Raw genomic sequence first — 14,357 nt, 5'->3', positions numbered from 1 at the left:
TCCTCACCTCCCCTGCATCACAGTAAGGAACAGACACCGCCCAGCGCCAACGAAGTGCCCCTCACTCAAACCTGTGCACTGTCTTTGTTTTTATCATTTGCCAAGGTACGGTCCTTTGCGGTCCATGGGACTCTGGGCCAGACGCTGCACACCTCGTAGTTGGCGCCATAGTTTGGGATTTTCATCTGTCACAATGGCATAATAGCCCCAGGAGGAGCTATTTGTTGGTACAAGCTTTATTTTTGTGGATAACCTATTTTTGGTGATATCTTGAAATAAGTATGGTTGATTTCTGTAGTTTTAGTCTATTTATTATTTTTCTAAACTGTTGCGGTGTCCTTTTGTAGTGTTTTTACTTTGTTACTGTAGGTGTGCACAAATGCTTTACACACTGCCTCTGAGATAGGCCTGTCTGCTTGTGCCAAGATACCAAGGGGGTGAGCAGGGGTTGTCTAAGGGCATACCTCCCTTACCCCGACTAGAAGTAAGGGCCCCTTCTCGGACAAACGTTTAAACCATTGCCAACTAAAGACCCCCATCACCTTCACCCATCTCGCTGTGTAAGTACTGACTGTCACCAGTGGTTTTTCCCATTGACTGTAATGTAACATTTTCACTGTATTATTTTGCAGTGATATTCTAGTACTTCTAAAATCTAAAACGCCGGTTGTATGTATGCAATTCTGTTAATTTTGGTGTCTAAATAAAGATAAAAATACACTTTAATTTTATAAATTGGGTTCGGATTTCTCCTGAGTCGTTTCAATTACTTATCGTCCATGTTGGTACTTTGAAATGCTTAACACGTGTTCCTCTAGTAGAGCCTGGCTGTTTTTTGTCCCATCACTAGGACTGAGCCATGGATTAATTATTGTATATCCAAGGAGCATCTTTGGGGTATCGTGATAGTATTTCGAGGTGAGGACTAACCCCCACACCACATAACACTCCACTTTCCTACACATAGGTAGAACCTTCAACGTACATTAACAGTCTTACAGATCACTTTTTTGGGGCATGAACAATAAAAGCTATGTGGAAAGGTTTCTGTTTTAAGTCAGAGGCATGGGACATCAGAAGGAAAGGATATCATTACCTGTAAGTCCTGCGTCCCTCACTCGTGAAAGCTTATGAGACAGGAAAAACAAACTAGGAAAAGCTGTAAATTAAGCCCTGATCATTCCCATACAGGCACTTTATAAACCTTTAATTTAGTGAGGTTACTCTGGTTTTGTTTTTCCTTCCTTAGGCCGACACAAAAACATGCTAAGATATTGCATTATGAGAACCCTGCTCTGCTTGTTGTCTGGAGACTTTAAATTTGCCCCTTTTCAGTATGCTTCTGCCAAGCTTGAATTATTTCTGAAAACCCATGTTCCATTCTACATGACATGATGGTGGCTTCCTGAAGGGCTTGGAGCCATAACGGTCAACATATTTTCCTTCATCAAATTTAAGCCTGCCGGGCTTGGACAAATTATTTTTCAGGAATTTACATTTGTGTAGCAATAGACTTTCAATGTCTGAATGATTCCACTATGAAAGATCCATTCGATAAAGTGGAGTTGTCGTTGATTAAAGACGTTTCAAAGGTCTTTGCTTACAGCCTACACTATACAGCGAACAAGATCCCTGGAGGAGATTGGTGGATTGGCATGTGAGTGGGGAAGGGTGTTCTTTCCCTGAGAGCAGTGTATATTGAGGAGAAAGAATGTAGACATAGGCTAGGTAACCCCCTAGTTCCGTTCTCAGTAAATGACTATTTCCAGCAGTTCAAATATGTAGGAGGTGTGGGGTACCATGTCTCAAGCTGTTTGTCACCATCGGCGATAGACAAGTCGCGATATTCTGTCCCAAGCTTCCAGGAGAGGGAGCATAAGGGTGGATGCCTAACAGTACAAGTCCAGTCAGTGCCTTACAAATTATTGTGCGTCTTTCTACTTTCCCAATTGTTCCACAAGCATTAGAGGGTAATGGGTCAATCTGAAGAGAAGATCATTGCGATTCCATTCTGACTAAGGTGATCATGGTTTCCTATGCTGAAAACTGTTGCAATAACATCCCTGTGGATTATTCCTCATCATCCCCTGGCCTAAAAATTTGCGGAGGTTGGAGAAGAGCTTATAAACACCCACCATAGTCTTGAATCTAACCCATCTGTATTCTAACTATCGCCAGAGGCAGCCCCGAGGTTCAGCCCCGAGTAATAATTCAAAGGGAGACGGGAGCCCTGTGGATGTAGGAGGTGGTTGTTCGTTCAAAAAAAAAAAAATGTAACTTTGCAGGCCCGTGGCCTAGTAGTATAGCTTCAGGTTGGGAAGTGCCCACCCCCCTCGTTCCCAAGGGATACAAACTTAAAAGACCTCCTCGGCTGTGTGTATGCCCAAAAAATGAGAAAAAGGTTGTTCAAATCTGTTGGCCCTAAAAAAATGAAAGCAGCTTAGGAAAAAATATCATCTTCAGGACATTACACTGCCCCACTATGGTCAGGTGCAAATTATTGAGTCGGTTAAGTGCATTCTTGGTTTCAGCTGCCAGTGAGTTCAAATTCTCACTAACGATTAGCTCAGTGTCAGCCACAGTGTTTACCCCCAAGTATTTACTCCTTTGAACATCCCTACCATCTGATCATTTAATTTCTTTATTTAAGATGATTTGCGTCTTTTCTTTATTAGGTGAATAACTGGATACCTTGCCAAACTCTTGAGCCTCATGTTCTACAGCTAAAATGGCTGTCTCAGGATCCGGAGTTACCAATGCAAGATCATTGGCATAGGCCATGATTTTAGTATTCAGGCCATGCCATCTAACGGCCAGAATATCTAAATTGTTTTCTATTTTCTTGATAAAGGGGTCTGTATACATCGCAAATAGCAATGGAGAGCAAGGAAAGCCCTGCCGTGTTTCCCTTAACCCCTTCCACGCTCATGACGAGCTGGGCTCGTCATGGTGTAGCCTCCTCGCACGCTCATGACGAGCCCAGCTCGTCATGTAACATGGGTTTTTTAAAATCTCAGCATACGGTCGTAATTACAATCACGCCCATGAGGGTAATATCTCAATTGGATCAGTTAATTTCCCATTTATTGAGATATTGGCTGTAGGATTTAAATACAGGGCCTGCACAGCTTGAATCGCCTTAGAGAAAAAATGCATCCTCCTCATAATGCCCCAAAGGAATTGCCAGGAGACCCGGTCAAAAGCTTTTTCTGCGTCCGGCAAAATTAGCGCGATCGGGTCTCCTGACACTTGAGCTGCATCAAACAAAGCGATGGTCCGTCGAACATGTTCGGTAGTCGCTTTTGTGGGAATGAACCCATGTTGCTACTTGGACACGAGATGTTCAATCCTTAAACATATTCTAGAGGCTAGGGTTTTTAGTAGACTTTTGAGTCAAAGTTAATAAGCATAATCGGCAAGTGTGATCCCATAACTAGCGGGGACTTATCTTTCTTTGGAAAGATAACGATCTTAACAGATGACCAGGAGTCTGCTGGAGGAGCCCCGTTAAACATGGAGACCACCAGTGTGGTGACCAGATCTTTAATTTGAGGAGAATGTTTTTATGAAACTACACAGGAATGCCATCTAACCCAGCGGCCTTACAATCTGGCAAATTCGCTAAGGCTAGAGCAATTTCCTCCCATAGAGGTGGTTCTTCGAATTGGTCATGTTCTTCCCCGCTAAGTTGAGTAAGCGTGACTGTATGCAGGTTGTTGGAGATCTCTGCCTCTCGAATATCTGGTGAACCGATTTTCTCCTCTATATATAAGCTCTTATAGAACTCTCAAAATGCTTCTTGGATTTTAACAGGGTCGTTCATAGTCTCCCCGGTAGGAACTTGTATTGTGAGTATTTCCAGGGCTCGAAAAATCCAAAAAATGGTACTAGTCCTGCAGGACTAGTACCGTAAAAAATGTCCTCGACCTAACTGCAACCTACTTGACCTCCGTCTCTGAAAGCAGAGCAAATGTGACAAGATAACAAGATTTAAAGGCATCTTTATTGCTCATTAACTTTGTGAGCAATAAAAATGCCTTTAAATCTTGTTATCTTGTCACATTTGCCCCGTTTTCACAGACAGAGGACAAAAGTTGGTTTGTTTTCCTACTCACCAGAAAGGGCGAGTAGGGCCTAAAAACAGCTCGACCTTGTTAAATTTAGCTCGACTATGCGAGCGGTCGAGTAGAATTTTCGAGCCCTGATTTCATTAGAGGAGACCTGCTGTCTGCTTCGGATAGCTAATTGGTGACTAATAAGTTCACTACATTCGTACATTTTTTCCAGAGCAGAAGCTCATTTTGCAGCAACCTTCTCTGCAAGTTTCAACTCAATTTCGGATTTGATGGCTACCACCTCAAACTGTGCTGCTTCGAATCCCACCCTCAGCTAAACAGCCTCAGTTAATGTGTCTTCCGCCTTGGCCATTTTCTCCTGTAGCTTCAAGATGTGCGTTTTTTTCTTGTTTATTTTTCCTAACAGAGTACCATAAGGTCTCTCCTCTGATACAAGCTTTCTGTGTGCCCCACACAACCATGACCGGTGCAGACCCTATGTTTATCTCAAGAAACTCTTGGATCCAGTTTCTCATATATATCTGATGTCGTGCAACAGCGCTCTTTCGAAGCTTCAGGTCGAGGTTTCTCCACTGGAGCCCAACCCTTTTAAAATTTAAAATAAGAGGATTGTGGTCAGACATAAATCGCAAGGCTGTATCAATGAAGCAGTCCCGAATCAGAGATGACTTAACAAAAAAAGAATCCAGCCTTGCGAGAGAGAGGTGCTGGGCTGAATGGTACGTATACCCAGATTGATTCGGGTTTAGAGTAGCCCACACATTGCTAAGCCCTCGAGCGTACATTACATTTTTTAAGGCCTGAAACACTTTTGGTTTCCTACCAGTGTATTTCCACTGACTACTGGCGCTCCAATCACAAGGTAGGCTTATATTAAAGTCGCCACAGATGGAACATAAAGTAAAAGAGAAGTCCGCTGATACACCACATTCTGCTATGACCCATCTTCCAAGGGTATCAGATTTTACCCGTGTGGCTCTAAGTGGAGAATTCTTTTGAGCCAAAATCCCTACCCATTTCACACGTGCTCCTTGAGATGTCCCCCCAAGTACTCTATACCTTAATGAATTCAGATGGTGTCTCTGCGGTTCGTCAATATGGGTTTCCTGGAGGGTGACCATGTCAGCCCCCAGCAAACGTAGCCCTTGTGCCACCTTCTGCCTCTTCTGAGGATCATTCAAACCTCAAATATTCATCAATACTATTCTCAGACTGGTTATCTTATTATTCATGTTGATATATGCCCATGTTTCCCAAGATTAAACAACAACCAGTTTCCATATGCAATACAGTTAAAATACATATAAGATATGTCGAGAGCATTCCACCCTTCTGGATATAGCATACATCATTATCTTGCTTACAACACCTCAGAATTGAATGTTTTCTCTTCCCCACACCGATTTATTTACTTTTGTTCTTTTTTCTTTCCCTATTTTTTTTTTATCTTTTTCCTCCTCTCCATTTTTCACCTCTGTTTTTCTTCGGAGTACCTAAAGTAATCAATAAGGTCAGGACCAATAGGTATCCCACCGCTTTTCTATTTGAGACATACCCCTGACCCGCCCCAATAATAGAGCAATCAGGATATCCCTGAGGGATGATCGTCAGATGTGAGTTCCCGCCACCCAACCAAACCGTGTTTGTTTACTTATAGAAATAAAGTAAAATGTATAACCGGCAGTTATGATAAATATTCCCACTGGGAAGCCTTTCAAGCCCCCCGGCAACTTTTCCACCCCCAGTACCATAAGGTGAAGAAAAAAAAAAGAATAGACAAAGAGAAGGGACTAGCATATGCTGAGTCAGTTGATTTTATATTTATCAACTAGGGTGCTGTCTAGCTATTCCCTTTTTTTGGTCTTAATGTCCCCAAGAAACTCCTATGCCTTAATCTCAGATATAGGAGAAGACCCATTTACAATAACCTTCAGCCTAGTCGGATTCATAAAAAAAAAACGAGCACCCTGCTGTTGAAAAGGGACAATTACCTGGCACAAGCGCCACTCCCACTCCCCAGTGGCATGACAAAAATCAGGTTTGGCGAAGAACATCACCCCATTAGAGCCCTTCTGGGAACTGGGACGGGCCTGTCCATAGACTAACTGCCTAAGCAGGAAGTTTCCAAAAAACATCAGAAAGGCCCCGGGCTTTTCTCCGCTTTAGCTGCTTCCATCACGTCGCTTCCTTAGATTAAAAGGAAAGCAGTGTGCCCGCTGGATCTCGTGATCCCAGTTCCAGTTAAGAGTGTTCAGGGAAAGCATCTCCTAGCAGTTTAACAATAAAGTGTTGTGGATCGTCCCCCTCTGCCCCTTCAGGGATACCTAGTAGGCGGAGGTTATTGCGGCGTTGTCTGTTTTCCTGCTCCTCCATCTTTGCCATTAAATCTGTTAGGCAAGCGGCTTGTGATGACTCTTGTTACTTCGGATTCTAAGCCTTCTTTGCGGCCTTCCACCATGGTGACCCTATCTCCGATGTCAGTACAGATTTTACTTTGCTTTCGCATGCCTACTTGCAGTTTTTTAGCAGCCCCTTTGGAGAGGCGGCTGTCTATGCAGACCTCTGCCTGAAGCTGCTTTATAGAGACCAAAATGGAAGTTAGAGAGGGATCCCCCATAGTTTGGGGTGCTGCTCCTATACTCCCCCCACCTGAGGGTTTCAAAACCTCCTCTCCATGAGAAAACACGCTCTCTGCATCAGGGGTAGAAATGTTTATGTTCATACTGTTGCGGTGTGTCAAAGACTTTGTGCTCACCCCCTGTAGGCATAACGATTTCCACGATAGGGGCAGGAACCGTGTTGCTGGTAAAATGTTTAGAAATAGAGGGCTGAGATCCCTCCTTGGGCCCCCCTCCTCCCCCTGAGTCGCCCCGCTGTCTTTTTTGGGCCCCCGTCTCGTGTTTACCTTTTTGTGTGAAGTCCGGTGCCTCAGCGTCTACTGGGCCAGCGCTACCAGCTGTGATCTTAGCTTTGGAGCCTCTCGCTCCCCGACTTGTCATTTTCCGCCTTCGCTCCCGCTGAGCCCTGGAAATCTTCCCGTAGTGGATCAGGAGCAGGATTACCGACTGGCAGGTGAGTGCGTCCCAAGGTTTCCTCACAGGAAAGTTCACGGGAGAATGTCAAGAATGGGTGCAGAGTCCATCTTTAGGCATGTTTCAGTTAGGAGGATTAGGGCAAGTTTATTCATGAGGATGAGGTCTCATGTCTGCTGCATGTTTCACAGCTGATCTGCATTTTAAGAGCATGCTACTTGGCTTACGATCACCTTGCCTTGTACCAGTTAGTACCAATAAATTGGGTAATATTTACTTCTCATTTACAGCTGTTATAAAATACAAAAGTGTAACACTGAGCCCTAAATACAAGCTATAATTGTAACTAGGCCAGGAGGATAATTTTGCATTCATCAAGGATTAGATTTCTGATTCAAGAACTTCATAAAGCAGGTGCAGAGGATTGTGGCCCAGTGTTCCCTCCAACTTACCTGCTGCAAAATATTTCTAAAAGGACTCCGTTTGTCCACTCGTTTTAGACTTCCTAAGGGTACATTATGGATAAATGTCAAGTCTTGGTTTCAGTTGGTATTTATATTTAACTAGTAACATTTCCCAGGTCATTGCAGCTGTGCAGCTGGGTGTGTACTATGTCCAAATCCCTACACGATGCACTGCATTCAGTAAAAAAACACAATAAAATCCCACGAAATACTGGCCAAGTTAAATTTACCCCAGGGACTCCATGCACTGCGAGGCAATGTGCAGGCTAAACCAACAACAGGGTGCAAATTGGTCCGTCGCAAAAATTGATTAATTTAATCTGGGGATTAAAAATAAAAAAGAAAGAAATCATGAAGGATTCCTTAATCCTCTCTGCAAATTATCCTTGAATCTGTGTCAAAATGTCTGCAGGTACAAGTTTACGACTGTTTGGGTATCTGCAATGCATGCAAGTAAGTGGGCATATTAAACCAGATTTGGATAGAAAGCATTTTTTTAAAGGATGCTGTCAGTTTTTAGGGATAAATTTAGAATTCCACAATTTTCCTAGCCAAACTATTAGAGCTACTGACCACAGAGAGACCTCTGCCCACTCCATCCATGCCTAATATTGCATTTTTACTCTCTGAAAAAACATTTTAACAATGATAGGACAGACAAACAATGTTATTCTTTTTTATTTTTTGTTACCAAACAAAATTCAAATTATCAAAAAAGTAATAAGTTGAAGCCTAAAGAAAACAGGGAAAGCATGGCATGCTTGCAACTCACAAACGTGTCCAAAAGCAGCATGGGGCTTGCTTCCTCATTGAAAGGCCCCAAACTCAATAGCTCTCCTAGCAACCGGTGCCTCGAAATCTTACCCATTCTGTATCCCACAGCAAACCATTGCCTAAAATCAGGGACACGATCTTAGGAAATGTTCCCTGTCTTGCTGTACTACCACCAAAAACCCCGTATATGCAATGCCCCACCAATTGGCAATGAAAGGTTACTCTCTCAACTACTTGAACGAGAAATATGTGAAACTTAGGGTGATACCCTTTTTTATGAACTTTTGCAAGGGCTCGCCAATGCCAAAAGTGAAAAGGGAGATTGATAAAATGCATATACAGGATTCTGTACGTATATCAGTTAGTGTCCAGTTGACTTACTTCCTTGAATATACATGGGGCCAGTGAATGCTCCTCCATGTTATTATCTGATCACCATCTCACATTTGTCATAAAGTGGATTTCCAGGAAAGTGCAGAAGTGGCACTCAGCACTATCCAGATTTGCGCTTCCACTCAGTGATGATGAGTTCTGGCTTGGCACGTTTGAACCACTCGGCCCAAGAGCCATCGTAGATGGCCACATCCTCCTTTCCAAGCAGATAGGCTGCCAGCGCCACATGGCAGGCGGTCACGCCACGGCGGCAGGTAACTGCCAGCGGTCGGGCCAGGTCCACATTTTTCTCGCGAAACATTTTCTGGAGCTCCTCTAGTGGCTTCTCATGGCCAGACTCTGTCATGAAGTTCATAAAAGGCATGTTGATGGTGCTGGGGAAGTGCCCAGGGTCAATCCCTAGAGAATCAGGAGAGAGATATGTTTAAACAAATTGCCTGGGCAAACGTATATTTATTGAGACACTGTCCCACAGGTTTTCCCAGTGGGCTATTGAGGCCAAGTTTTGGACAGCTGTCCAATTTCTACATGGCCCAGAGAATCCAAACACAGCATGCCCAGAAATAACCTAGTCCCTACTGGACCCAGAAAGTGCCTAAGCCTAGTACAATCCAGAGGTGGTTTATTTATTTATGACATTTATAAAGCGCACTGTAACCCTGCGGGCATCCTGGCGCTAAAATACCGGAGAAAACTAGCAGATACGACTGCAGAACCAAGCCAGATAATCATACTTTAGGAAAAAGCCATGGTTCACCTCAATTGTATCATTTGCTCTTTTCCGACTTGCTAAGTAGGTTTTACCTGGTTCATTTTAGCTTAGATTCGGCTTTTAGTAGTAGGTTTGATGCACATCCCAAATCACTGATTTCAATACTTGTTTGTCTGAACGGCTCCCTTCTATCAGAATGATCTGCTTCAGTACTACCTGCGAGAAAACTGGTTTGAGCTATTGGCATTGTAAATGACAATGTCTTTTATTTATGTTTTAGTTTTTAAAAAACAAATAAAAGGCACTGTCATTTACAATACCAATAGCTTAAACGCCGGTGGTCACAACTGCGAATGAGAGTCCCTCCTGCAGTAAGAGAAATTTAATAAAGAAAATAGTGCTTACGGACTAATGAAGACTACCTTGTAACAACCGAAGTAAAAGGGCCAGACTCATGGGAGGTTACAAATAAAGACAAGGAGATACTAAGGAGGGATTACCAAGCCTAATAGCGAATCAGAAGCCAGCATTTACGAAGGACAATGACACAAACCAATGACAAATATGGGCGGAGAGAGGGCAGGGCTTCAAGTACATACTGCAATATAGCATGGCTAGCAGCGCAAGCGCTGCCCAGGCTTGACCTAAAAAGTAGGGAGGGCCATCAACTACATGTTGACTGTCTACAGACTTAAGGGAAATTGCTTGTGGGTATGCGCTAGTATTTTACACCAACCTTAAAATATGTGCTTCACTTTGGAGTTGGAGTGCCTTGAGGAGACCAATCTTCAATACCACTATATACATGATGATGTCTCACCTATATAAGGGCAGTAGATCAAGTCTACTTTGCTATATCACGCCCATTTCCCAGCACACAATACAGTCTGCCCCACCTTGCTCCCTGAAGTTCTTCCCTTTTCCAGCAGTTTCCCTTCCTCACCTTGGTCTAGAAGGTTGTTACTTTCCAAGAGGAAGGGCTTGAGCCACCCCTAGTACTCCTATTTTGCAGGCTTAGTGTAGTGCATCCTACAGAATGCTAGTCCATTCTCTGTAAATGACACCCCGTCCTAGTAACTTTATCCATATACATTTTGGATATGCCTCAAAGTTGTTTCTTGTGGTGCTCCTGTGGCATACTGCGCTTTCAGGAAAGGGTTCTAAAATTAACAGGAAACAGCCATCACACTGCATGCGTTACAACGAATGCGATTACAACGCAGTTGTTACAACAACTGCGTTGTTATAGCGCAGTACCATTACAATGCAAGTCATTACAACGACTTAATGTAGGGGGCGCTCTAAACTAAGGAATAGTATAATTCACTATTTCAACACCGTCCCTACTGTTGCACACACTGGAGTTGGAATAGTAAATTATACTATTCTTAAGTCCAGCGCGTCCCTACAGCAAGTCGCTGTAACGACTTGCGTTGTAATGGTACTGCGATGTAACAACGCTGCCGTTGTAACAACTGCTTTGTAATCGCATGCGTTGTAAAAGCTTTTATTCCAAATTAAAGGGGTCCGATTTCTCCTTCAGGTTGGCCTTGCATGTATTGTAGAAAACACTGGTCTGTTTCCAAGTTCTGCAGGTGATTTGGGCTGCCACCGAGGTGGAAGCCTCTGCACCGGTGAGGTCTGGCTCCATATTAATCAACAGTACTACTTTTTTGATTTCCTGTCTATTGGACACTGGAAGACATGAGCCAGACTATGCCTCATTCTAAATTGTGCACTCCGCCCACAGATCTGATGTCCTGTCCCCAGTTTTCTAACACAGCCTACCAAAGGTTCAAGGAGAATATAGACACAGATTTGGCGAGTGCTTGTGGTCTGAAACTGAACAGACACAAATTTTGGTGCACACATCTGCCGATGTTAGCCACATCAGTTCTGTGCAAGATGGTGTAAGCCACCCAAAACAGGTATAGGAGCGCTACACTCACTCAGCTTAAAGCCATTCTTGCCCATGCAAGAGTTTTTCATGGAATGGCTCCAGGTTCCCACCGGGTATGGCATGCTTGGGTTGGGGTGTAATTCCCAAATATCCATTATAATCATCAACTTTTGGTTTGTTTGCAACTTGGCAACCTATGACACTCAATGTCTGTGCGCCGAGATGGGAGCCTCTCAAATATAGGTAAGTGTGTACAAACCAGGTCACCTGCAGTTCATCCCCCAAAGTGTATGTTTCTCTAGATGTGCAAAACTCAGAGTGTGTGTGCACGTTTTAAGATCTCTGAACTGGCACCCAGTGGCTAACAGATGCTTTCTGAGAACTAGCTGTATGGCACACAAGGCCCTCCATCAAAACATGCACCACTAGCTGAGAAATGTAAATTTATAGGAAAATGCTGACGTTACAGGAATAAAGAAATGCTGTCTATAACTATCCAGATACAAAAGGCAAACAATTCTTAACCAGTCCTTTTCAGGGGTGACACCAAATATTAAAAACGCCGTCCCATCGGCGGCAAGAACAACCTCGTACATGGCCTCTACTAGATACTACACTCCTCAATAGAGGGGGCCTCTTCCAGACATTAATATTCCTTTAATATTGTGATGTACATTTTGGAGCGCATGAAAAATATAATCGGTGTTTAAATATCGATTTCTGAAAGGCTTTACTCTCTCCGTATTAATCTATATGGTTGTTTTATACATTTACGCAAATACTATCATGTATCTATTAATAATCTGACTGGTAATATGCAAAGCCCTTATGGAGGTTTATATGTATCTATACCTTCTTTATAAAGCGTTCTGCTGCCGCGAAAGGCGTGGCCCCAGAGATACAGAAATTCCAAACTAAAAAAACAAGCATTTGCAATGCAATAGGTCTCGCATTAGGAAAGTGTGAGCTATTGGTATTGTAAATGACACATTTTTTTAATATGTGTTGGCTTTGAAAATATATAAATTAATAGCATTGTTATTCACAAAACCAATAGCTTACACTTTCCTAATGCAAGTCCTATTGGCTATGGCAATGCTTGTTGGTAGCAAACAAGGACAGTCCTGTTGTGGTGTTGAGTGATGATGTGGTTGGGCTGAGTGATGTGGTGGTGTCCCCGAGTGATGTGGTGGTGTCCTTGAGTGCAGTGGTGGTGCCCCTGAGTGGTGTCCCCGAGTGCAGTGGTAGTGTCCCCAAGTGAAGTGGTGGTGCCCCTGAGTGGTGTCCCAGAGTGATGAGGTGGTGTCCCAGAGTGATGTGTTGGTGGTGTCCCAGAGTGATGTGTTGGTGGTGTCCCAGAGTGATGAGTTGGTGATGTTCCCAGAGTGATGAGTTGGTGGTGTTCCCAGAGTGATGAGTTGGTGGTGTTCCCAGAGTGATGTGGTGGTGGTGTCCCAGAGTGATGTGGTGGTGGTGTCCCAGAGTGATGTGGTGGTGGTGTCCCAGAGTGATGTGGTGGTGCCCCCGAGTGATGTGGTGGTGCCCCTGAGTGATGTGGTGGTATCCCCGAGTGATGTGGTGGTGTTCCTGAGTGATGTGTTGGTGCCCCAGAGTGATGTGGTAATGTCCCCGAGTGATGTGGTGGCGCCCCCGAGTGATGTGGTGGCGCCCCGAGTGATGTGGTGGCGCCCCCGAGTGATGTGGTGGTGCCACCGAGTGAAGTGAATATATATAAGTGTTTAATAGTCTGTGTATGTGGATGTCAATGCATGCCACGGCCTGCTAGTGCGTGTATACCCGCACGTCAGAAGGGGACTATAAACGGATGGCTAATTGTACAGTCCTGGGCGTGTGTGGATGGACAATCATCAGAGTGAAGATGTTTGTATGCAATCTAGGTGAGTAAGTCACTGCCCCCTTTCCTGGCAGTGCTGCCTGCTGACGGACCACTGGTCCTACTCTCACCTTGCCCCGGCTCCGGCTCGGTGCCACGGTACCGGCCCTCGGACCTGGAGTCCACCACCTGGAACCTCTTGGTCTGCAGGTTCTCCAGCATCTCCTCGAAGCTCTTCACCAGCCGTCCGTCCAGCGTGGCCTTGAACTGGGCGGGCTCGGGCCTGCTGGCCTCCGCAGTCACGGGGCGGCCCTCCCGCACCCAGTTCCGGAAGCCGCCGTTGAGCACCGACACCTGCCGGTGCCCGAAGGCCCGGAACATCCACCAGGCCCGCGGGGCGTAGAAGGAGCCCAAATGGTCGCCGTCGTAGACCACCACGTGCGTGCTGTTGCCCACGCCCAGGCTGCCCACGTAGTCGCCGAACAGCTGCTCGCTGGGCAGCATCACCTCGTAGGGCGAGGCCTGGTCCTTGCACACCTCGATGTCGAAGAACGAGGCGCCCGGGATGTGGCGCTCCAGGTACTCCTGGCGGGCGTCGCGCTCCCCCGGCGGGTACCAGGAGGCGTCCAGCACCCGCAGGCCGGGCCCCACCCGCCGGGCCGCTACTGCCTCCGCCAGCCACTTGGACGACACCAGAGCCTTGGAGAAGAGCTGGCTGGCCATGCTAAGACCTGTGCGTGGGGGTCAGTGAGAGGTGTGTGTGAGGACCTAAGAATTCTGAGCGAGGTACATGTATGACGAGCGTCTATGCCGTGAGAGGGCGCACCTGTGGTCTGAGGTACGATCAACGCTAAAACTAAACTGCCGTGTGAACATTTGACTAACACATCCACGCAGTTTTAAGTAGCTCAGAGGTGGGACTTGCGGTTGTCCTTAAATGACCACAGCCAATCAACCTCCCTCGGAGGGGGAGGGACGGCGCGCCCCCGCCTTCTGCCAACAGGATTTGGCTGGCAAGCGATGAAAAAAAGTAATACTGCCCGCCTGGCAGGAAAGTGAGACACCTGCTGCCGAGAGCCACAAACACCAAGGACAGAGACCTTCGTTTGATGAACTAGGGGAGTGGAGAGGGTTATTGGAGGCAAGGGGCAAACGAAAAAATGAAACGTGCA

The 14,357-nt window shown here is 45.3% G+C and overlaps 1 protein-coding gene across 1 annotated transcript; it reads right to left on the bottom strand.

The window, feature by feature from the left end:
- Positions 1-8,232: 8,232 nt before the first annotated feature.
- On the bottom strand, positions 8,233-14,059 carry LOC147748572 (thiosulfate sulfurtransferase-like). Its single transcript, XM_086963183.1, has 2 exons — positions 13,317-14,059; positions 8,233-9,138 (listed from the first exon to the last, which is right to left on the bottom strand). The coding sequence occupies exons 1-2, from the start codon at positions 13,906-13,908 to the stop codon at positions 8,840-8,842; spliced, it is 891 nt and encodes a 296-aa protein (XP_086819309.1). The 5' UTR covers positions 13,909-14,059; the 3' UTR covers positions 8,233-8,839.
- Positions 14,060-14,357: the final 298 nt, after the last annotated feature.

Source organism: Lissotriton vulgaris, chromosome 1_1 (genome assembly GCF_964263255.1).
Source record: "Lissotriton vulgaris chromosome 1_1, aLisVul1.2, whole genome shotgun sequence".
NCBI lineage: Eukaryota > Metazoa > Chordata > Amphibia > Caudata > Salamandridae > Lissotriton > Lissotriton vulgaris.
This window is presented reverse-complemented; position numbering and strand designations above follow the sequence as displayed.

Coding starts and splice junctions, on each gene's coding strand:
- LOC147748572 (XM_086963183.1), bottom strand. CDS start 13,908: ATGGCCAGCCAGCTCTTCTCCAAGGCTCTGGTGTCGTCCAAGTGGCTG. Junction 9,139..13,316: donor CGAGCCGGAGCCGGGGCAAG/GTGAGAGTAGGA, acceptor CTGATTCTCTAG/GGATTGACCCTGGGCACTTC.